The 24,876-nt window shown below is 39.9% G+C and overlaps 2 protein-coding genes across 17 annotated transcripts in view; one reads left to right on the plus strand and one right to left on the minus strand.

The window, feature by feature from the left end:
* ZRANB3 (zinc finger RANBP2-type containing 3) overlaps positions 1–8,376 on the minus strand; it is a 42,489-nt gene extending 34,113 nt beyond the window's left edge. For 2 of the 4 annotated variants that reach the window (XM_032113693.1, XM_032113694.1), the window contains exons 1-2: positions 7,563–8,376; positions 2,585–2,743 (exon numbers count right to left, since the gene is read on the minus strand). In XM_032113693.1, coding sequence (XP_031969584.1) covers positions 2,585–2,736 — 152 coding nt within the window. In that variant the 5' untranslated portion in view covers positions 2,737–2,743; positions 7,563–8,376. The remainder of the gene's footprint in view (positions 1–2,584; positions 2,744–7,562) is intronic. The other 2 variants (XM_032113690.1, XM_032113689.1) reach the window with 2 other exon arrangements.
* Positions 8,377–8,610: 234 nt separating this feature from the next.
* R3HDM1 (R3H domain containing 1) overlaps positions 8,611–24,876 on the plus strand; it is a 79,668-nt gene continuing 63,402 nt past the window's right edge. For 11 of the 13 annotated variants that reach the window (XM_032113672.1, XM_032113675.1, XM_032113682.1 and 8 more), the window contains exon 1: positions 8,611–8,762. The gene's annotated coding sequence lies outside the window, so the exon portion shown is untranslated. The remainder of the gene's footprint in view (positions 8,763–24,876) is intronic. The other 2 variants (XM_032113681.1, XM_032113687.1) reach the window with 1 other exon arrangement.

The following is a 24,876-nucleotide window of genomic DNA, read 5'->3' on the forward strand; positions in this document are numbered from 1 at the left end:
TGTTTGTGAGACAAAAGGTATCTTATGTTGAACCACACACTGTCTTGCTGGCTCTAGAATTGTCATTTCCTAGTAAAGTGTTAGGCAGTCTCCATTAAATGAGGTAATGCCTTTGGAGCATCTACTGGAAAAGCCTTTGATTCATTTACCAATGAACCGAAAGTACAAACCACAACAGCATATTTATTTTATGCTTTGGGAAGAGACAAGGGAATTAACAGCTCACTCCCAGCCCCTTCCATGCAAAAAATAAGAGTTTGTTCTAATAATAAGTTCCTTTTCATGCTGGGTGCTTGTCTAATCTAAGATGATATTAATTGAATCTCTTCAGCCAACACTTGCTCTACACCAGTTTCCTATCACTCCAGCAAAGCATGGATTAAGTGATGACTGTGAAGGGAGTGCATAGCCTGGGGGAAGAAAAAAGATGAGCAGAGATGCTTATATTGCTCACTTCAAGTCCTATGCTTATATATTTTTAAAACTAGAAAAGACACTTCTACAGAAAATGTACCACTAGGAATACTGAAAGAAGGTTTAAATCATTATGGAGTACACAAAAGGGAGAGACTTGTGTGAGGCAAGGGTTGACAAACTAATAAGAAAATTCAGCTACAAGCACCAGAGGCTCTTGTTCCCTGTTTTGGGACAGGAAGAGAAATAGATCCACACGAGCAAGGGACAGATTTAAAAAATACTCCTTGGGAAAGTTTGACTTAACCCTTTTTACTTCAGATAGAAGCTGGCTGAGAGTGTGCACACAATTCCTCAGTTTGACCCAGCTTACACATAGAATTTGCTGTGCCAAGGAATGAGATTTCTTGCAATCATGATGAACATTTTTCCATATCCATGCCACATGAAAACCGTCAGTGCTGGGTTATGCAAAACTCTTGTTAGTGAAAGACTTAAAGAAAAAACCCAACATAAACCCATAACCTTAATGAAAAAAAATAAAATTCCCTCCTTGAGAGAGTCATTAGACTAGGTATGCCAAACCTTTTTGAATACTTATTGCAGGCAATTGTTACTACCTCAGCAAAAAGAAGAAAGAAACATCTGATAAAAATTTATCCAGTCCTGTAGCTAAGCTGCTTCCCAAGGAACCTCTATATTATATAACAGCCTGTAAAAGATTATCCCACTTTCAAATACATCCATTAGCCTACACTAATTAAATGTACAGTTTCTTTAATTTTAATGGCTTCTGTTATTTCACTGTTTGTATATATAAATATACACCTCAACTGCATATTCAATGGCAGCCAAGGGCTTTGGATTTATTAAATTCAACTCTAACATAGGCTTTGCTGTCTATTCTACCAAAACCTTAGCTATCCATTAAAATCATATCCATTCATTCTCAGTCTGTGCAGCAAGAAAGTGCCTGATATGGCTGGTGGTCACAGAGAAGTTAATGCCAATTCAGCATAAAGCATATCAAATCTCAGGCTCTCATGTGAATGGCTGGAGTCATCTTTCTCTTCTGCCACTGAAACTGGCAGTATAAAACAGATGGTTTGTTCATTCCCTGAGACAGCAGTGCTAAAGGGTTTTGGCCAAAGGAATAGAATCAAAACGAAAAAACTCACAGGAAATTTTAATTGATTGAAAGTTCCATATAATTGCAAGAACTGATGATAAATATTTCCTTTCCAATTTTTCACCTTTGGAGGAAAAGACGCACATTTCTTTTCCCCTGAAAATAATCACAAACATTGGCAAGCAATCCCCTTAAGCCTCAAGCCTCTCCTTCTCAGCAAGATGCTGAAATAATCAGGAACTAATTTCATCCATCTTTTCCACACAGGCTACAGTAATTCCATTTGTGCCAGACCTCCCCAACATCATTCCTTTCCAAAAGAACAGCATACAGTAGTTTCACAGCTTTAGGCTGCAATTGCCCACATTTCCTAAAATTTATAAATGTGGAAATAGCATTTCCCCCCTCCTTTTTGACCCTGTAACTCAGTAACAGGCTCTTACTCAGCAAAATATTTCCGGGCTCTGCGGTATAAACTGTGATTTTGATTTACCAGGTACTTAATTGTTGAATGTCTACTCCATCAGCTGCTGCACTGGCTAACTGAGCACTCTGCAAGGCTGCTTCTGCTCTGCTGCTGCAGCTCAGTGAGCTCCAGAACACCCTGATTACACACCAGAATTGTACCAAGTTTAAAATAGAAAACCACACAGATGCATCAGGATCTGTTAGTCATTCCTTTAACAGCTCTACCACGCCATTAAGAACTAAAGAATCAAATGTGAATTAACTTATTTTAAGAATTCTTTATTAACATAACAAAAATGATGGTCCTACTGATATCAACCTCCTTTCACACAAGAACTTTGATACTACAATTCTCTTTTGCATAATGCATTAATAAACATTTCTTCACCCTCTGCAGAAAAAAACCCCATAACTCATTTTAAACCATGTTACCTTACAGCTTATAAAAGATTTCTGTAACATAACTCACCTAAGACTGCTGCTATAGAATAACCTCTGTAAAAATTAATTGATCTTTACCTAAAGTAATTATTTTTGGCATGTGATACAGTAAGTTGAATACAATAATTTTACCTGCCACTTCTCTGAAGCGCAAATATGATGCCTTTTTCCTGAAAAGGAAGCAGCTTCTTTCTCAGTCCTTCAGGTAGGAAGGACAGCTTAGCATTAACATCCTCTAACTGAGAAGCTTCAAGTGAAGGTGTTTCCTGAAGAGCATTGGCCATGCTGAACCTGAGGGAAACAAAAGAGAAAGATGTCGTCTTACTTACGAGAATACAGAATAAAGCTTCACAGAACAATACTGATCACTTCATCTTGAAATAATCAATATCTACACAACTTCTCTTGAGTTTTGAGAATTCTCTCTGGAAAGTATAAAATTGTGCAGATGATGGAGAAAGAGTCCCTCACCTCAGTCTCAATAAAATATTCTAACTATTCCAGGATGATGAGGTCAGCATTTGTCTCTTCCTCTACACTATAAAATAATTATTTAAGCAAATACCCTATTCATGAATGAAAGTTATTTGCCATTCAAATCAAGCTTACTCATGGACATCGAAATATAATTCTTTTAGTAAATATTTTTCAGGAGAGTTCTAGGAAAAAGATAGGTTATTTAACCTTCTGATGATGGAACTAACAGTCCTTTAAAATTTTTAATTCTAAAAATTAAGTCGGAAAAAAAGGGGTAAATAAGCCCACTTTGGGGGAAGTAAAAAAAAAAAAGAAGAAAAAATAAAAGAAAAACCTGTAAGGAAATTGTTTTTTTCTCAGGGAAATTAAATTTAAACCAAAGAACTAATCAATACAAATTTTCATAGTGTGCTTAAGATTAAAAATGGGGATTCCTCATTCATTTTTGTTCAAGGGACAGGGTCAGAGCAGAAATACTCACTTTTGTTCTCTTTTAACTTCAATACAGTTTAAACAAGCAAACAAAAGTTTATAAAGCTCAGTTGCAGTGCACTAACTGAACATAAAGAAAGACTAAAACCTTTACATCAAAACATCACCTAATTATTTTGGATTCACAGCCTGTGTAAGGAGCAGGATTACCACAGGAACAAAGAATGTCAGCCAAAATAGGCTTCCTGGACTCTTAGTAGTACCACCAGGTTTGACAGCAAAATTCTGAATTGGGTGCAGATTTTTTGATAGTGATAGGAGAGGGAAAAGGACAGGGAACAGGACCTGAATGTTCTGGGAACAGGACCTGAATGTTCTGGGAACAGGACCTGAATGTTCTGGGAATCCACTAAACTGTTGTAGAATTCCAGAAAAATGAGGATTTTGGCGGATCTGTCAATGGCATTGGCAGTCAGGCTAATGACATTCAGGCAGACAGAAAATGAATAACTGCTTTTCTTGGTTACAGGATGAATTACAGGCACGTCTATCAGGATACACATCAGGCATTCAGGGGAATGTAAAGAAAATCCTGTGGATGAGCCTCCAGGCAAGTTCCATGACATTCTCATCATGGAAGAATTGAACAGGGTAACACTGGAACTTCCAGGCATTCCTTCTTGGGCCTCTATTACCACTTCTACAAAGAGGGGGTGTTTAACCACAACCATTCTGACATACCATTCTGCTGGGCAATGAGGGAAGAATAGTGAATTTAAAATACTGATCAACACATGTAACTTGGGACATAAGCATTGTATTGACCATGGCAATTTTGTCCCCCATTTTCATAAGTGGAATCTTTGATATATCTTCACAGAAACAGTATTCCTGTACCTTGGGCCTCTGGAACATTCAGCAGCAGATACAAGTACTGTGATGAGTACCAGGCTCTTTCATGCATGTCCACCACAGAGCTTTGCTTAACAGAAGATGGAAAGCCCCTGTGTGCCCAAGAGAAGCATTTCACAGCAAAAGATTCATAAGGCTCCAGTAAATACCTGCTTCAGCTCTCAGCTGAGCAAACAAAATGTTTCAACTCTATCTGTTGGGAAAACAATCATAACCACTCCAGTTCCATCACAATATTTTCCACTGAGTATTTTTTTTTTAATTTTAAAAGTTGATTAAGGTACTTCAAGACTGCTGGCAAACAAACAAACAAACACTAAACATTTCTGTAGAGCTGAGCTTCAACAAGAACACTGCAGGATTGGTGGGCCCAACAAACCTGTTCAACACTCAGTTCTGAGATTCACCTCTAAAGAAAATTCGTGACTCATTTTCTGTGATAATTTTCCTTTCTATAAATGCAGAGATAATGATGTACTCCTGATCAGCTCTCTACATAGCTTGTTGTGAGTGACAATATGAGAATGAAATGTTAACATAATTAACTTTCTGTTGAACGAGATCATGACAAGATCCTTTCAATGAAACACTGAATAGGAACCATGCAGTTTCAGGAGCATAAATCTGAATTAGAGGAGGCGCACGAATCACCAGTACATAGCAATACTACCATGAAAAATATTTCTGCATCAGTCATTATCAAGGTTAGAACTGACTTTTGAGATCTTAGCAGCAAAACAGAAAACACTAACTACTAGATACGTACAAGTTTTTGTTTAGTTTCTTTCTCTAGGTGAATAATTATATAAATGAATGGTAAATAATTATAGACTAGGTGAATAATTAAAGAACTCCACACGTGGTGAACAATAACTATTAAAACAACATATACAGTGACTGTGGCAGTGGTGGTCATTCATGTTTTGAGACAGAGCATTTATATACACACTGTAGTAATGTCAAGAAATAAAAATAGTCTGTTTTAAAAAAGAATTTAGTCAGTGTAGCAGAAGACCAGTTTGTATCTGTTGTTCCACTCACTGCAGATTTAGCAGAAGACCAGTTTGTATCTGTTGTTCCACTCACTGCAGATTTAGCAGAAGACCAGTTTGTATCTGTTGTTCCACTCACTGCAGATTTAGCAGAAGACCAGTTTGTATCTGTTGTTCCACTCACTGCAGATTTAGCAGAAGACCAGTTTGTATCTGTTGTTCCACTCACTGCAGATTTAGAAGATGTAAGGAGAGAGAGTAAGACTAGTGCCTGTATTCTCTAACTACAAGTTTTCATTTTTTTTTCTGTGTCCCTAATGAGCTGTAATACAGATCACATCGACCTTCCCACATCTCCACATCACAAGTTCTGGATGTTCATTTTTTTCAGACAAAATAGACCTGAAAGGTTTTGTGTGGAGACCTAGCTTTTCATTGAGAGACTTCATTCAGCTGCACAAGTTCCATGAGTTAAAAACCCCAAATTCTGGAGTATTTACTCAAGTGTTTTAAAGGAGATGAAGGATAAAACAACTGAGTTACTAAACCCAGTCACTATTGCTTAAGTATCTCAGGACTAGGTAGTGGTAAATGATCCCAGCTTTTAAAAGCAGGGATGAGGAAGATTCATGGACCTACTTCATGATTCATTCATAAGGCATAAAAAAAAATCAGTAAAAAATTATGAAGTGCAGAACCTGTGAACACCAGGATAAATGCATTTATTTGGTGGGAGTCACCATGTGCTTTGTAAAGGTGATTCCCATTTTTCCAGTCTGATGAAGTTTTTTTGAAAGGGCTCTAGAACAATGTACATATTAACTACTTGATGCAGTGCAATTCCCACTATTTTTCAAAACTGAATTGAAACAGAATGAATTTCATAACATATTTGTACAGTAACTATAATTTCCTAATTTCCAGGAAAACTTTTGAGAAAGTCTCTCAAACTTTCAAGAAAATTGAGCTGCCACACAAAAAAATTGCACTGAAACTTTTTTTTTTAGTTCAAGCAATCAGACAGTTCAAACATGAGGGCAACAACATCAGCAGTATTTCCAAGTAATCTGCTCCAACTTCTATCATGTTCAATCAATCATAAATGATCTAGAAAAGTAAGTAGCTACTGAGGGATAAGGGCAGTGCAAATAATAGTAAAACAAATTACAATTTGAAAAAACCCAACCTCGAATTTCTTTCTAATCTCTGCTCCCGCTATACTGCATTTCACTATAGGCCCTTATCCTTCCAGAGGCAGCAACTGAGACCCAGCTTGTTGAGGATCTTACCCCTGGGGCTGTTTCTTTATTGGAAAGTTGGGTGCAAGACTGATGATAAGTTCAAGGACTACTTTAAGTTTTCCAATAGCTGTTTGTCAACACAAGCTGATTACATAATATAAACCCACTGCTTATTTTTAACGGCCACTAAATATAGCCTTTTAATGCAGCACAGCAGCAGATGCCTAAGACAAATGAGTCTTTCCACTAAGAGTTTTGCTTCATAAATTTCCTCTTGATGGCCTTAACTGCTCCATGACTGTGTGTTCAATAAAACTTAATAGGGAATTCAAAGCTCTAAGAACATCTTGGTTGATTGATTAATCAACTATTTCACAGAATCACAGAAGTTTTGGCATTAGAAGGGACCTCTGGAGATCATCCCATCCAACTCCCCTACCCAGGCAGGCTCACCTGGAGCAGGTGATACAGAAATGCATCCAGGTGGCTTCGGAATGTCTCCAGACAGGGAGAATCCACGACCTTTCTGGGCAGCTATTCCAGTACTCTGACATCTTTGTAAAGAAGTTCTCCCTCATGCTGAGGTGGAACTTGTGTTTTATTTTATGGCCATTACTCCTCATCCTGTCACTGGGCACTACTGAAAACAGTCTGGCACCATCCTCTTGGCAGCCGCCTTGGAAATACTAATGTGCATTAATGAGATCCCCTCTCAGTCTTCTCTTCTCCAGACTAAACAGGCCCAGCTCCTGCAGTTTCTCCTCATAAGAGATGCTCCAGACTCCTTATCACCTTTGTGGCCTCTGCTGGACCCTCTCCAGTAACTCCTTGCCTTTCTTGTACTGAGGAGCCACCAGTGGGATAAAAAAGAATTGAAAATCTACCCATCAGAACACAGCGTTTTAAAGAATACTACAAGAGAAAGCAATCAGACGGAGCAAAGGACATCACACAGTTCTTCAGCACAGAACAGTTTTTCCACAGGCCGCTGGACCGCGCTGGAGGGAAGCGCACGCCTCAATACCTGCCTGGGGGCAAGTTTTTTATTCTACTTACGCAAGTCCCTGCAGCTGCAATCGCAGAAGTACCTGAGCGCACGATGCGATGAGCCAGCAGCAGCAACAGCAAGAAGTGAAACTTGTCACAAACACGGCCTGGGGACGAACAGGAGGCACCTGGCAGCTCGTTCCCGGCTGGCGACCGACCCCGAGCGCGTCCCACCCCGGGGACCCCCTCACGGCCGCGGGCTCCGCGCTCAAACGGCCGCCGGGAAGTGACGCATGAGCAGGGGTCACGGAAGGGAAGCGCTTTCGGGCCCGGGGACCGCTTTTTCCTTATTTTTTCTGTCCTCGCCGCCCTTCTACCCCCCGCCCCGCTTCCCCAGGAGCGAGTTAAAAATCATCTTCCCGCCCGGCCGTGCCTCGTATCGGCCCCTACTCCGCTGGAGCGAGCGGACTGAGAAGGGGCGGGAAGGGGGAAGCAGGCTGGGAACGGAGGGAGCCGAGGATGGCGCTAAGGGCCGGGCTGGAAGGGGCAGTGCCGCCGGCTCTCCGGCTTAGGAAGAGCGGTGAAAGCCGGGGCAAGGGGCCGGGAGGCCGAGAGGTTGCGCGGGCAAGCCCCGACTACAGCTCCCAGCCTGCCCCGCCAGGATGCGGGCGCCGTGAGGCTCCGGGAGCGCTGGCGCGGGAACCCAGTGGAGCCGGGGCACTGCTGCTCGGGATACACCACACGCTCGGGAGCAAGAGAGCAACTCAGGCGCGGATGAAGGGAGAGCGGCCAGGATAGAGGACGGAGGCCGCTAGAACCCCGCACTGCCAGTGCCGCGGGCTCATTCCGTGTGCCCGCGGCCATGGGCTGCGCGCAGCGGGCGGGCCTTGCGGTGCCGGGGCGCCGCTCTCACTGGTGCTCGCGGCTGTCTGTCAATGCGGCCGCGCCCTCCAATTGGCCGCCGCCTTCCGGGCGGGCTCGTCCTCGCGTAAGCGCCGAGCGGCACCACTCCGCGGCAGCACCGGGGGGGAGGGCGGCGCAACGCTTATTGGCCCAAGCTGTCGTCCATCATTAGCGTTCCGCGCAACCATTGGTGGCGGCTGTCCGGGGGGTGGGGCCTCTCTCCCCGCCGCGGCAGCAGCAGGAGGAACCCGGGCGGCGCTCAGCGCTGGGTTCGGCGCCCCTCGTGTGTGAGGAGCCGCCGCCCGCCGGGCGCGGTGTCCTGAGAAGGAGTCCGGGTACGAGCCCGGGAAGGAGCGCTCCGCCGCGGTGAGGAGCCCGGGACGCCGCTGGGGAAGGCGCTCCCGCGGGCGGGGGTCGTAGTGCGCTGAGGGAGGAGGGGGGGCCGCGCCCGCAGTGCGCAGAGCGGGGGCAGCGCTGAGGGAGGGGGGGCGCGGCCGCGGGGCCGGTGGGTCCAGCCCGGCTGGGGGTCGCGGTCCGGCGGGGTGAGCCCGGCCCTTCCCCTTCCCTAATATAGGCAGGGCTGGCCGGAGCGGGACACAGGGCTGTTCATCTATTATGTATTAATTTTTTAAAAATTTCTGCCGCATGTTGGATAATTCTGCATGTGGGTCTATCTACGATATTATAATATAAAGTGTAAGTAGACTCGAGAGCAAACTACGTCACAGCCTGGTTTTTACCATCTCTTTTAAAAACGTTTTTAAATGAGTTTTCAGCACCGAAGAAGGGTTTCACTTTATGAGGAAGACGGAACGAGATAGAAAAAGAAGTGAGGAATAGCTGTTTCTTACATGGGGGTCTAAGAATTATTCAGATTCTTCACGTGGAGAGATTTGCACACATCCTACGTGTTGGTGGATTTGTGTGATGTCCATAGAAAGCTGGATTAGGAAGGTGATGGAAAAAAAACAAAAACAGTGGTGCACACTTTGCCTAGGGTGCATTGGCAGATACACCACATCTACCATAGTGTTTGCTATCTTGGAGTGGTTTTGCTAATAGTTTTTATTTTAAATTTTGATGGCCCTTTCTTATTAACCTGAAACCGAAGAGATCTTGTGTGCCTAAAGCAGAATAGGGAGTGTGTTGGGATTTTTCTCTTGCACTGGCCTTTTTGCATTGAGGCATTAACCTGCAGTTTTTAATGGGGTTGCTTTCTCATGTCTTGTCTTCCACAGGGAGTAATGTATTTGAGACATGCTTTTTGCCAGAATATTAAGCAGCAATCTTACAGGGCAGTATGTCTTGTGAATGTTAGATTAGAAATATGTATTTGCTGTTGAAGTGAAAGGTAAAATGAAGTTCTGATTATTTTTCAAAATATTTTGTCCAAAGAATTTGCTATTCAAGAGAAAGAAATGGCAATGGAAACACATTTTCTTTGACAGTCTTCCATTGGCTTGGCATGCAGCTAATATTAAGCCTTTGTTTTACAGTAAGTACTGTGATGTCAAGGGTTTGAGTATTTTGTAGAAATTAAGTAACTTACTGCTTGTACTCCTCAATTTACAGGAGTCCCAATGACAAAGGTAATGTTAAGACTTGTGTCCTTTTAAATCTTGGAAGTTTAAAAACATAGTACTTGTAACTGCACTGCCTGGCCACTCTTTATTTTACAAAGCTGTAAATTGCTATCAACTAGTACTTTTCTCGTCAGTAAAGATAGATTTGACTAAATACCAGTAATATTGAGGGGTGTGAAGTGTACTGGGTTAGGTTTGTTAGCAGTTTTGCAGAAACTATTTGTTAAAGATTTGGGAAGGGTCAGTCACTAAATCTGCTGCAGTGGTTGTCTGTTTCTATTTTAATTTTTTATGTTAAGAGGAATAAAGGAAAAGTTGAGGAGACTGGTACTACTACTTTGCTCTTCCTCATCTTAAACGTAATTCTGTCTATGCCTTTTTTCTTCTTTTAACTTAGGTTAAGTTTTTGGCTTTCATTTCTTCTCATATTTCAGTATATTTGCCTTACACCATAGTCTTTATTTTGTATTACTTTCTTAAAGTCTGTCCGTGCTTCAAACCAGCTGAATGGTTTAGGTCAAGTGCTCTAGGCTCAGCTCTGGGTACAACCCAAATGCCATGGTTTGGGGGTTTATTCAGTTAAAAGGTGCTGTCAGTTTGCTACAGTGGCCTCTGTTAATTCAAGTTCATGTCTTTGTATCGCCACTTTCACATTACTACTTCCCCCCAGGGTTAATTTGACTAAGACATGTAGCACCACATCTTTTTAAAGACCTTTATGTATTTAAGGTTTCAAGGTGCTGCATTCCAGGCTTTTAAAAGTAGCTGATACAGTTGCATTTTTTGGACACTTTGGGGAAAATCGGCCTTTCGACACTGTGTTCTCTTAAGAGTGAGTTGTCAGGTAACGGAGCAATGTAAACTTTGAATTGGCTATAAGGTGGCATACAGTCCATTTTATAAAAATCTTTTAGTATATATTGACTGCATGGTTCAGTTTTGGTGAGCTAGACAACTCTATGCTCTAACTTTTACTACCTGGATAAAAATATGAACCACCTTGGATGTCCTGATTAGTTGAAGTGATTTGGATCTGAAATTTTTCAGCGTACTCGGATTCTCATTGCAAAGATACGAAGAGAGTTAAGCAGCAGCCAGTAAATACGAAGTGCTGTAATTCATGGGTGTGACAACTAATGAGCTTTCAATAGGAGTGGGAGAATATCCTGTAATCCTGGCATCACTGGGCTGAAGGACTGCAGAGGTGTTGAGCCCAGTCGGGCTTTTAGTGGCAATTTTCCCGTGCCCATCCCACCTAGGAATGGCCAGCTAGAAAGGCTTTCCTTAAACGCTGCATTCCACATTGAGCCTTTTAGTGATGGAAAGAGGAGTCGTTGGGCAGTGAAGACCTGAATAATAAGGTCATTCACACCGTATTCTTTAGGCAAGAAAAATCAATGCGAGTGCCTTAATGTGGTGCTTACTCTGGCTGATAGGTAGCATCTATGGGAGCCCGTTAAAGTTGGGGTTATGTGGTTCTTTGTGTATCCTCCTTGACTTTTCTTTGAGGTGATGGACCAATGTGCTGCATAACAATGTCAGGAGATTTTGTAAAGCGTGTTGGAAAGCTCTGTTTCTGTGAGATGGTAAGTCAGCAACAGATTGTGATTAAATATTGATGGGGAAACGGCACTTTGGGCCTGCCTATAATCTTATTTCGATTTCATAACTTGTTGAAGGAGTCTTTTAGAGGAAATAATGTCTGGAAACAGATTTATGAAGGGCAGCAGCCTTAATTACAGAACAGCCTGCACTGCTACTCTTGTGCATAAGTTAGTCTCCTGCAGTTTAATGTATGTATTATGAGAATCCTGTCAACGTGTCATTTTATGATATGCACTTTTCTCCAATATATAGAATTAAGTTTCCAAGAATATTTGGTTATTGTATGTTCAGATCCAGACTGCTGAAGCAAAGTGTAGATTTGAGATGGCTGTGGGGTGCTTATTCCAGGGTTTCTTTTCTACTCTTTATCTTGGATCTCTGTAAGGAAATGGGGCATTACCTCTTAGCTGTCATTGGTTTCTGCATAAACAATTATATACTATGTTGTCCACCTGTCTTTTTTTCATCTGCTGCCGAATTTTTGTTCTTTACTCTCCTTCCCAACAATTCTTATTATTCTTTAATCTGTAACTTGAATTTGTGTATAAAATGGAATTCTGTCCTGTGTTTAGTTTATACTCTTAACTTCTCTGCCCCCTCCTCAGGTTTGTTAGCAAGTTTGTACTGCCATGAATGAAAGGTCTTTGTCCAACTGTGTATAGAATTGTCTGAAGGCTGAAGCTTGTCAGGACAAATGTCATAAATACCTTAAAAGCTGTGACTAAATAGTTGCTCCTTCATTTTGAAAGCACAGTTTTGGATAACTTGCATCTCTGGGTCAAAAAATAACCTCTAAAAGGCATAAATATAAAAGATGTCATCTCTGGATCTGGTTTAGCAAAAATCCAGGACCGAATTTTGTATTTTTCTAGAAAATGTTCTGTGTAATTGGTTAGCAGTTAGCCTACCACAGTTGTCCTAAGAATTGTTCCCAGCCAAGTGAGGTGCGATAGGTTGCTGTAGGTATCCAACTAAAGCATTTTAATTTATGTTAAGTGAAGCAAGGCATAAATAGATGCAGTCCTTGCAATACCTCCTGCTGTGAAAGAGACCATCGTGGTGCCATATCCTTGGCTTTTTGTTCCTGCCCTCTGCCACCTCCTCTGCTCTGTTTAATGAGCTGTTACTGGGAGCACTTTCCGAACTTCTAGCTATGTAAGATGTGGGTCTCTTATTTTATCAAATTGAAACATCTATTGGGAGACTTGGAGGAGCAGTTTAACTGGCAGATGGAGGAAATGGTGACTGGAAGTGAGATCAGTGACTTCTTTAGTGCAGCTGAATCTGGAAAAGGCTGTTGGTGTGCAGCTGGTGAGTGAAGTTCGTACTACTTCGAGTGCTTCTGCCAACAGCAGATTGAGGAGTGTTCTCACAGTCCTTTCTCCTGTCAGAGCTTGGGGCATCAAAACCTCCTGCTGGTGCTGAGAAGCTGGGAGCAGTTGCATCATTGACCAATGCTGGATCCACAGGCAGATTTCCATCTGTTTTTATGTTCTAAGTGAACTCGGAAGAATTTGGTTTGTTCTTGTGGAGATACAGCAGGAGTTTTGAGAGGCATTGGAAAATTGCTGGAATGGATCAAATGTTCAGTTTTTGTACCCAAATGAGGCAGTAGCAAAATGAGTAAATCAGTTTGTGAGGAATTCTTGTCCATGTTATCACAGCAAGATTTGAAGCATTTCAACAGAAGGTACAGGAAAAAAAGCCTTTTTCCTTTAAAGCATTGTGAATCCCTCGATCTTTTGGATGAAGAGCTCCATTTCAGTTCAATGTGCTCTGCACGTGTTCAAAAAGAGTACAGCTTGCTGCTCCGATTAGAATAATTTTCTCCCTTTCTTTTGTAATCCATTATATCTATTCCATAACTTAAAGCAAGAGCTGAGCCTTCACCGGTTTCTGTCTTCCCTCAGAAGTAGCTGGATTGGTTAGCAAAGCTATACACGCTGGCAGTACTTAGACTAAAAATAAACCTGGTTTGCCTTTTTCAGTTGATGGGTCCTTATCCTTCTTCCACTTGGGAAGTCAGACTATTCCTGAGCAAGAACTTTTTCCTAATGGCTTTCCAAGGGAAAACCAAGGGAAACGGAATAATTTCCTTGTGTTAGTGAGTGTTGCATATACTTTAGTGGCAGAAACTGGTAAAATGACAATTAGATACTCAGAGTATCTGCTGATAGTATTTTTACTGTTAGAATTGACTGTAATGAGCCCTTAATTTTCACTCCTAATGAAGATTACAAATAATTAGTCTCTTAGTTTAGGTGTTGTGGTTTCTTCTTTGTTTTAAGCACATCAAAGTGATCTTTAATGTATTTTCATTGCACTTAATCTTTATAAAGGCTGCTAGCTGCGTCTTTGGTTGCACATTGCATTATTGTCATGGAAAAATAAAGTGCTCTTTCAAAGGTTTAAAGTTGTACCACAAAGCAGTGCCAGTATTGCTCTGAGATGTCATCCCTGTGGTATGGATTAGAGGAGGAAAAGGACTCCCAGTACTCGGAAAGCTGTTAAGTGACTTCATGGAAGCTGGTGTAGGAATGCTACTGCAGTCTGGTTAGACTTGTGGTCTAACAAAATGATATGAATCTTTCACACAAACCATTGTGTTAAATTTTAAAAATGTTATGATTTTCATCCTATTACTTCATGTGGGAATGTTTTGTTTCCGTCTAGTTTCAAATACTGGCTTCTGGAGAGGAACACCTGTTTTTATGTGGACATTCTTGTTTCTGGGAGAAGCAACTGAGTCCAGACTGACCTTACCTAGTAATGAATTAAATACAGAAGAATAAATAATACCATGTTTTGAGGAAGATTTCTGAGCTTCAAATGGTACCATTAGACTAAATTCTTAAAACAGTAATATGAAAAGAATAAATGATGGTACTGGGCTAGCTCAGTTAATGCAATGTATGATATTCCAACAGTTGGCTGTTCATCATTCATCAGGATGACATCCCATTAGTTGGTACATAATCTTGTATTTCCTGACACTGCAAAGTTTGATTTGAAAAGCACAAAGAGCAGTAGTCCTTATTAAGACCTGCATATCAAAATAGTAGTGGAAGCTGTCCCAACTCGGAACACAATCAGCTTTTTATCTGTCCTTTTCTGCTGAAATATTGGACAGTGTTAGAAACAGGGTTTGTGTCTCTCTTCATTGATCCATAGCAGTGTGAAGGCTAAAAATTGTAATGTTCCATAAAAATCAAGAAATATAGACGTGTAGGTATTCTTTCAGTAACTCTTTTTCTTGTCCTGTTTTCCAGTATGCAATCAAATATAGACTACTTCTAAGCAAGAAACAGTTTAGCCCATTTTTAACATGTGGAATAATTGGGGATGGGAGACCTTGAGAAGATTTTTCAGCTCTGGTCAGACAATGTGTGAATTCAGGCACGGTTTAGATCAGTGGTGACAATTCTAAAGCCTGTTGCTTGACTGAGATCACAGGGATCTGATGGGGTTCTTAGTTGTCCATCTAAATACTTTGTGTCTGCATGCTCCAGAAAGGCAGCCGAGTGTCCTGCAGGTCTGTGTCACGCCTGCCCAGGCTGGGGGTGTGTATCTGATGGACTGACTGCTCTTGATATGAGCAGTAAGAAAGTCCTTGTGCATGACGTGAACAGGCTCAGCTTTAATCCTGCTCATAACTTATTAACCTTAGGACTCTGCTGTTTGCAGTATCAGGAGTTGTTTTCTATATCCTTATTTTATTCATGTCTGCATATGCTGCAGTTACCTGTTTATAATGACAGTGACTCTAAAACTTTTGAACTGTCTTTGAGATATATAGGCTAGATGTAGGCATGACTTCTATAAGAAAGATGGATTCTCACATATATTTGATGTTATAAGACAGATTCCCATATAAAACGTGGGAGGACATAAAGTTGATTTTAAATTATTATTTGAAATCTTTAGAAATAAAGTACAAGTAAGTGGGCTTTTTCCAGTTTCTTTCAACTTTAAGGAAAAATTCTTGATCCTAAGGCTTTTGAAAGTAAAGTCTGATGAACAAAAAGATTCCAGTTGGTTCCCACTGAATCTAGGCCACCCAGGTACCTTGGTATTAAATAGCAGTAATATAATAGAATGTTTGTGGAAAGGATGCAACTCAATGCACTGTACACTGCCTGAATGTGCCTGAAGACTGAAAGGAGAGATTCTGGGTCATTTAGTCCAGTCCTTCTTCTTACAGAAGAAGGACTTATGCTTTCATAACTGTGTCAAACTTTATCTTAATGTTAATTAAATTGCTAGTTATCTTCTTGCATGCTGAACAGCACTTGTAAAATCTGGTTCTGATATCTACTGGCCTCCAGCCTGGCTGACTGTGGAAAACTTACAGACACATGGGTTTGTGGCAAAGTTTTCCTCTAGATTAAGTAGCTCTTCTACCCATCTGTTATCTACTGCAGCCACATGAAATTAAGTTTTCCATACAAGTTTTTATCAGTGCAAATACCATTTTCCATATAAGGCCTTACTAGGGCTTTATTGGAATGGCACTTCTGTAGCTTTTCTGAGAATAAATTGAATGGTAGTTACATCTTTAAAATTTGAATTTTGTCAAGCTTTGTTGTCTCTGCTTTATCAGTTTCCTCTATAATACTACATGTAATTCAAATAGATTAGGCCTACTCCATTTATTTTTCCTAGGAACTATTACTTTATTAAATAGACCTATTTGGCACAATCTCTGCTGCAATGTTTTTCTGTCAACTCATTTTCCATTGACTTTGATACCTTTAATTCATTCTTTCCTTTTAAATTTGTATTGAAATCAGGCATACAGTTATTTTTCCTTATATTTAGTTCTGTGCTTTTTATTGCAACATCAAATGATACCAGCATGTATTTTGTACTGTTGAAAAAAAATCCTCGTCTTTGGGAGTTGTGATCTGATGGGAGGCTTCTAATTTTCTGTAGTTAGTGGGTATGGTGTCTTCAGCACTTACTTTCTGAATCTTATTTTTCCTTTGAATGTACTCTTTCAAATTCAGTTTCAGATGTGCTGTAGTGGTTTTCTGTTGTACTTGTTCTTTTTCTGTTTATATGGATAATGAACCTTTTGTTAGAAAGTTCTGACTCAGATTGTTAACTTCTGACTTCCAAGGCTTACCTTTTGGTTGGTCAGTGTATTTGGGAGTGGATTTTATTTTTGGTTTTGTCTGTTTCTGAGTTGTTGTTTGGTTGTTGTGGGTTTTTTTCCCTTCCTCTGCATTTATTCTTCCAGCTAAATTTGTGGTTATTCATATTAAAGGGCTTTCTTCCTTTCCCAGCTTCTTTTCCCTGTGCCTTAGGGAGATCAAGTTCCATAGGTATTTTACAGATGATTCCTTACACGCATAACCTTGTTAAATGCTACATAATATGTATTAAAACATGTCAATAAATTATAATATAACTGTGTGTTGTATGTCTTTATAAGGAAATGATATGTCAAGGACAGCCTGATTATCCTCAGTCCCTGGATTGTTGTAGCCTAAGACTATGTCAAAGTTCCTATCCTGAATTGCCTATAAAGTAAAGCCTTTTGGTCAGAGAAATGCAGGATTCTAATAATTATTAATATCTGTTCTATTAATAATCCTTTGCTTAAATATTCTGACTATATTAATAAGATTCTTGTTCAGTAGTAGAGCAGTGTTAAAATTTACTGTCTCTTTAAACCATCTCCTTTCCTTACCCCATCTTTGGTCCCACAGAGAAAGGCTGTAGCCCTGACCTTCCGGTCTGCTCACACTTCCAGAATATGTTAGGCAAACCATAATACAGGTTGTAAACGAACACCCTTCAAATGTGAAAAATCTGATTTCCAGAAAGATTTTCTTTCCTGTTCTTTTAAGCTTTCAAAACCTCTCTGCCGCCAGAATTGGGTGTTAGTGCCTGTGTTCAGCTCGGGAACAGTGCATCTGGAATTTGCATTTTTTTCTCCTGTCACATTTGCACTTGCTCAGACCTGTAGCCTTTGAAGTATTTTTGAAGGAAACAATGGTGCTTATTTTTTAATTTTCTCATGCCTTTATACTTGTCCAAAAACCAGTTTTCCAGAAAGCTTCTCAAATTTACTAAGTTCTAATGTACTGCATTAGTTTCTCATCTAAACCTTGAGATACAAAAATCCTCAAGAATATAAACTTAGTGATGGCAGTATTTGTCCTACGTTTATACTTTTCTTAAATTAAAAAAAAAAAAATCCATCATACTGTAAAACAAATCTTCATTAAGTTTGTTTCTTCCCCCCTTCCTCCCCCCCCCAAGGAGAGATACAGTGTTTGGTTCAGGTAAGTTTCTTGTTTCAGTGATCACACCATGAGAAAGGAGCCTGTGCCATCACAGCAATTGGTACTTAGAGTAAGTGTTAGCATTGCTTGCTTGACTGACCATCCTGCTGCTTAAGAAGATGAAATATCTTTGCAAGGCATGAGTTCCGTGGTAGCAGAATGTGATGCTGCCTGAGGAGGAATCAGTTCTCTGTCTCCCATTTGCCTGTGTCCCAGCAATTAAGCTGCTGATCTGATGATGATGATGATGTGCTTTCAGAAGTGTTCATAAGGAAGTAGCAAGATGCTCATTTTACTCTACTTTGCCTTGTTGCCAGGATCCTCAGTTTTGAGATCTAAAATCATGCTTAAGCAGCTGTTCCATGAGGCATCATATTAGTGAGGCAATTGTGTTCTTACGTCCCTCTGACCAGAAAGTGGAACAAAGGAATTTACAGAATTCAACTGCAATGCAGGGAACTGCTCAGCCCTGGTTGTTAAATCTGTGTAGACTGAAGCTGCTGGGGAGGACAGAAGCTCATTTATAAACAATGCAGGAAGACCAGCTGTAAGAATCTAATACTTTAATCTTCTGTGAGTTAGGCTGTCTCCACTGGACATTCTTCTGGAATCACTTTAGCTATAACCTCACTCAAGAAGCTTTGCTGACGTGGAAGACTTTGCTGGTAAAACTTGACCAGGTATAAAACTGTGAAATCTCACTGGATGAACTTCAGTTTAAAACCTCGTTCTAGATGTCTGTGGGGTGTTCAGGCCTGTACAGCTGTCACACATGATGACAACACAATTTGATGTGTGGCTTGTTCACGTCTTGTCCTCAAATTAATGCACATTAGTTTGAAATCAGATAAACTGAAACAATTGCATACAGTAAATAACAGAATCATGGAATCATTTAGGTTGGAAAAGACCTCTAAGATCGTAAAGTTCCCTCAGCACTGCCAAGCCCACCACTAAACCATGGCTCCAAGTGCCACATCTGCACATCTTTTAAATATTTCCAGAGGTGGTATCTCTATCACTTCCACAGGAAGGCTGTTCCAGTTCTTGACACTTTCCATGAAGAAGTTTTTCCTGGTATCTGTCCTAAACCTCCCCAGCAGCTTGATGCCATTTCCTCTTGTCCTGGGTCTTGTTACTTGGGAGAAGAGACTGACCCCTACCATACCACAGCTTTCTGTTAGGGATTTATAGGGTGATGAGGCCTCTCCTGAGCCTCCTCCAGGCTGAACACCCCCAGCTCCCTCAGCCACTGCTCACAGGACTTGTGCTCCAGACCCTCCCCAGCTCTGTTCCTTCTCTGGGCGCACACTAACACCTTGATGTCTTTCTTGTGAGTGGCTTAATGGAGAATTAGGAGTATTTATCAATCAAATATAATAAAGTAATTAGATTATCCATCTTCTACTGTGTTTTGGAAAGTTTTTCTGATAATGTCAGCTACTTGTAAAAGAGCTCTGTAGTTTATGAATGAACATCCATTTACAGTTATCTTGTGGCATGTGAATTTATATCTCAATACATGGACTCTGGTAATCTCTGAAAACTGGGAACTTTGGTGAAAATAACTACAGATTGTACTATTTTTTGGTATTTAAAACAGAGACCTTCAACAAAAAGCCTTAAAGGTAGATCAGGTTTGTGATTTTTGCATATATTACAGTGTCTTAGTGAACTCACAGGGAGAAACAGTTCAGTCTTAGAATAAGTTAAAATAGTTATTTTCTGTCATATTCAGCAAAACAATAATGTTACAGCTGGCCTTGTCCAGATAGCCAGGCCTTTGCTGACCAGCTAATCAGAAACTTGGAAAGCCACATGATGGAATTTGTTAGTAGTATAATGACTTAGCAGAGTTGAAAGTTATAAATTACCAAAAATTTTGCCAAATCTTGCTGCCATTGCTTTTCAAGTGTAGACTCTAGACTGCCCATAAGGCTTCCTCCCATAACATTTTACATCTGGCAAAATTCCTGCTATGGATGTGCATAATGGATAAAGCATGTCCAGTTCTCTTTTGTTAGTCTGGTCCTTACTTCATAATTGCCAGGATTTGTTCCTGTCCCTCTGGAATTATTGAATCTGTACAAGGAGAATCTTGGGTAGAAAGTTAGATTTGGCTTTGGCTTAGAAAAACTATTTTTTTACATTGTGTATTTTATGCAAAGTAACTGGTTTTGCTTCTTTATGCTGGAGGTGTGAGACTAGTGATCTTGCTTTACATATCACGGTAAAAGCAAAAACAAGATACATGTCTAGAATTCTAATAAATGTTCTAGACAGGGTATTTCCATTTGTGGTGGTGGAATAAGGCTATTGCTTTTCAAAATCTCACTGTTCCGGATTGCATATAAATAATTTAGTCAGGAATCTAAGATCTTTGTATATTGCCACCTGCTCGTTATTCAGAAATTCTTGTTACAGTCTGCTGTTGCCCTAGCAACATTCTGAAAATTAGTGTTGCATTTATAAAAAAGCTTTTGTTTATCTAGCAAAGCCCACTAGCCAACCTGTATTGTTGCAGGCTGCATCTCAAGTGACAACTCCAGGTCCCAGCCCTAACTGTTTAAAAAATAATGATTTCCTTTTATGCGACATTAATTGAAAATTATTATCTTCTCTCTTTTTTTTCCCTAACTAGTCATAGATAATTAAATATGATGCTGATTTTGTTTAAAGTCCCTTTAGGGTCTGATGATGCCATTATATCATCTGAGTAGAGATGCTTGGCTGTACAGATATGCAAGAAAGTGCAAAATCTCATGTTGACTTGTAGTGTTCTTAGGAGCTCCTCTCTCTCTTTCCTCCCACCTCTCTCCTCCCCTCTCCCTCCTCTCTCCTTTCTCCTTCCCCCTGCTGAATTCTACATTAAAAGTCAGATCTTGTTTAACCTTAAGCACTTTGGGATTTAAAAAGATGGTGCTTATGAAGTTGCCATTAGCCGAATTTGGGGCAGGACTAAGGGTGTAAGGGTGGTGTTAACAAAGTCCTTGAAAGTGCTAATGCCACAGCTAACACAAGTCTCAACTGCGGCACTTACTGCTTTAGGTTGATCATATTTATCTCAGAAGATTTACTTTTAGAACAAAATTGAGGAGGAAAACTGATAAGCTGGGTTTTATTTTTCCCAGAGACAAAAATTAATTGAAAAACAACATTAAAAATACCCTTCTTTCCAAATCCCTTCTCTGGTCATGAAGCAAGGGAAAAGCTTCCCTCTGTTCCATGTATTCAGATCCTGCTTCCCTGCTGCACTGCCACTTGTTTGGTTCAACCCTGCAGTTACTCTCATTCCCTCCCATGTGGGTGGAAGATAAGACATACCTGCTCTGAGAAAATCTGCCTTATCTCTTATCTCTTGACCTTTTGTAATTTTCAGATTCAGAGTTCCAGAGAATAATGAAGACTTCTGGTAAATTGGCAAGCTGTAGTCCAACTTCATTTGAAACATACAGATTTGTTAAGACTGTCACATCTCCCTTGGTTTAAACCAGTGTGTTCCTTAGTCTTTTGCCTCTGAGGTGCTTGAGGATTGGAATTGAAATGTGGGATTACAACTGAATTAATTGCTCACCATGATTTAAATTGAAGTCTCCTCTCCTCTTTTCTTGCTTTTAAGCACCTGGCACTGAAGCCCTGTTCCCATGCTCTAATTGTTTAGAATTTTTGGGATGATAACACAATTTGTTGTGCTACCCAAACATGGAATTTTGTAAACGTGAGTTTGAGTTTTTGTTATTTCGGGGTAGACTTTATTATTTGGGAACTTGTATTTCAGCTGTCCCTTTGCAGAAAATAACCCTGGTTTAGTATAAACAGGTTCTTACAGTTCTCTGTTCTCATTTTTGTGTTCACAAAACTACTGGTCATTTTTTCCTGGGATAGACAAACCTTTTGCTTTTTTTGGTTGCTTGATAGTGTCTGTACCAGAAACGGAGTTGATTTCACACCCCCTCAACTTTCCCATCCCCTGCCAAGTGTGACGGATCCATAGGAATTGCTCATGGGTTTTGGACAACATGGCTTCAAAATCAGTATATTCCAAAGGAGTATTTGCATATCATAAACCTTATGAAGATCAGGTTTTGTTACGGGGGAAAAAATATTGGAAGGAAAATGAAAAAAATACATCCAGTGAGACAACACAAGTTTGTTCTGACTGTTGCTCCTAAGGCAGATCCTGTGGTTTTAAAGAATTCCTGTTCAGCATGTGGAACCTACATATGCCTGGCCCACTATGTCAGTCCACTTATGGGATCACTTATGGAGAAGCTCAGAGGAAATTTTTCAGGGATATTATTTTGTGTTCAAACAGTTGCTTTTTCATTAAAAAACCAAAACACAATGAACCTCATGTGGGTGAGAGTATATTACAGCTTTTGCTTTCAGACAGTGAGGATGACCTTAAACTCCAACCTGTGAGTAGCTTAATACTCTGCTTATCTAATGCCTGGCATTTAGATGAGACTGTATAAAACAGAAGGTCTAGAACAGTTTGAATTTAAACTGCAGTTCAGGAAAAAGTTAATATCAAGATATGAATGCAAAACCAGACATAGTGTGTTCGTTAGGTGTGCATGAATTTATCATCTTGAGACTAATTTTATAATCCCTTCATTTTCTTTTACTTTTGTTAACAACAAAGTAAGTTAGATTGCAGAGAAAATGTGAAGGTTCTTGAAAGGGTTATACACCCGGTTTTTAGAAGGAAGAGTGAATGAGAATAGTTAGTAATAGGAACAAGTGAGGGTGGAAGGACAGAAATTACAGTGATAAAACACCTGACAAAACCAAGTAACTGATCTTTAGTCTTGCTCTGTAATATACTCACTCCTTGGTTTAGCATGAGCCATTACTCAATTGTTTGCTTAAACTGCAGAAGCAATACTTTGGTTTTCGTTTATTAAGCAGCAATGTTTTCTGAAGATGTCAAAAATCAGTCTGTGTTTTAATATAATCTGAATGGTTCTTATTTCAAATTATGGAGATAGGCCAGAGTGTCTACTGGTAACATTTCCTTTTCTTGTGGAAAGAAATTGTATGAACACAATTATCTAGCACACAGAAAATTAGAAATACAGGTTTTTTAAATGTGTTCTAATGTGCTTTCTAGAGGAAAAGGTTTGGTGGCGTGGGCGTTGTTTTTTGCTTCACTAAGCGTGACTTTAAAGACCATAGCTAATGGAATCAATGGCTACCTCAATACTCTAGGTTCATTTTCTACTAGAATTTGCTTTTTCTTAAGTCGTTCTCACTGCTTGAGTAAGAAGGGGAGTAGAGTTGCCTTGTTCAAGAGGTGAAGAATTGGACAGAATATATCTTTTGGTTTCTTTAACTGATCCCAAATTTTTTATGAACTTTGAGAGATGCCAGATTTGATTGGTCGTTTTATCCTTTTTAAAGTGTGGTCATGTGAATGTTACTCCTATTTAATTATTTAGAATTTTTTACTCCAGCTAACACCAAAAGTTTACTTACACTCAGAGATACATTTGGTATTTTTCAATAGATTGCTATAATGAGTACTTGTAGAGCAATCTTTAATACTGAATTCTGTGAATCCTAGAAATATTTTTTTCATCTTGCTTTTGTACTGTTACTCCAGACTTTTTAATTAACAGTAAGTTAATCTTTGATCAGCAATCAGCCCTACAAACAGATCCACCAGACAGATACTCACCCATTTGGTATCCATTGTCCAGAACATATTTGAAAAGTAATTGCATTTAGTCTTTAAGACTGGCTTTGCACAGTCAGTGTTTGGGCATTGTTTATATTTCAGGATTTAGCTTGAAGTCTCCTGTATTTAGACTTGGACAACACTTTATCATCATCCAGTAACCATGGCTAAATGGTGACTAGTATCTAAACAGCAGTAAAATTGTTTCATTTACTAGTAAGAGTGAGGATGTATTTTATTTCCTAGAAGAAAAATAAAACCACCAGAAAAAGATGTTTATTTCAGCTTCATCACTATGCTGTCTAAGCTGTGTTTATGGTGCAAAGGAATGAAATTGCAGTGCATGTTTCTGCTTTCTTGGAAGTGAGAGGTTTTTACAGGGAGATGATATGAACTAAATACAGAATAGGCATTCATGACCAATCTGGAGTTAGACAATTTCTCTAAGGGTAGAGATGAATATATTTCTGTTCAATCAAATGTTAGAGTTACTAGCAGTTCAGAAGAGACAAACTCAAAATCAGTCAAGTGGATGGAACTTGGAATAGTCAGGATATGGTTTCACATGATGCTTCTGTTAAGTTCATATAAATTGGACAAACTCTGTAAATGTCTCCCTTTCTCACATAACCAAGAAAAGCTGCTCTATTTCCTTTAGGTTTATAGATAAACTTCATTTTGGAATTGGGATAAGAAGTTGAAATACCCATTCTAGCATTTTTTAAGCTTTTAATGTCTCAAACTTTTAAAAATGTCTTCTGGTTGGTTCCAGAGGCTTGCTTTTTATCTTGTTCTTTATGAATCTTCAAAGAACTAATTTTCTTTCTCACCTCTTTTTTTTTCTTCTAAAAGGAAAGGCTGTTGTTAGTTAGAACATTTCAGTGTGTGTGTCCTTCTCCAGGAGTTTGTGTCCTGCCTTTTCAGTCCTGTAAGTCTTGCTGGGAGTTGTTTTGGGGGAATAGGGCCCTTGTGCCTCAAGTGTCTGGATATTGCAGAGCTGGGAACATCTTCTTCCCAAGTATATCCTATGTAGCAGGGCCCTTTTAACAGTTTGGATTTCTGTCTCTGTGTCAATACTCCTTTTCAAGTTTTAAAGAAAATTTCTTTCAGGACAGTCCAGTCTTTCCTACTCTGAGTCAGACGCTGGTTTGCAGACACTTGATGGTGCCCTTTTGCCTCTTACTGAGTTGTGTAAGTTTGTTAGGAGTTTAAAAAAATAAAGATTAATTTCCATCACTTATTCATACTGCAGTTTTAAGTACAACTATGACAGAGGGTATTGTCAGGAAAATGGTTTTGAAGAGGTGGTGTTGCGTATCTTC

The sequence above is a fragment of the Corvus moneduloides genome, chromosome 7 (genome assembly GCF_009650955.1).
Source record: "Corvus moneduloides isolate bCorMon1 chromosome 7, bCorMon1.pri, whole genome shotgun sequence".
NCBI classification, from domain to species: domain Eukaryota; kingdom Metazoa; phylum Chordata; class Aves; order Passeriformes; family Corvidae; genus Corvus; species Corvus moneduloides.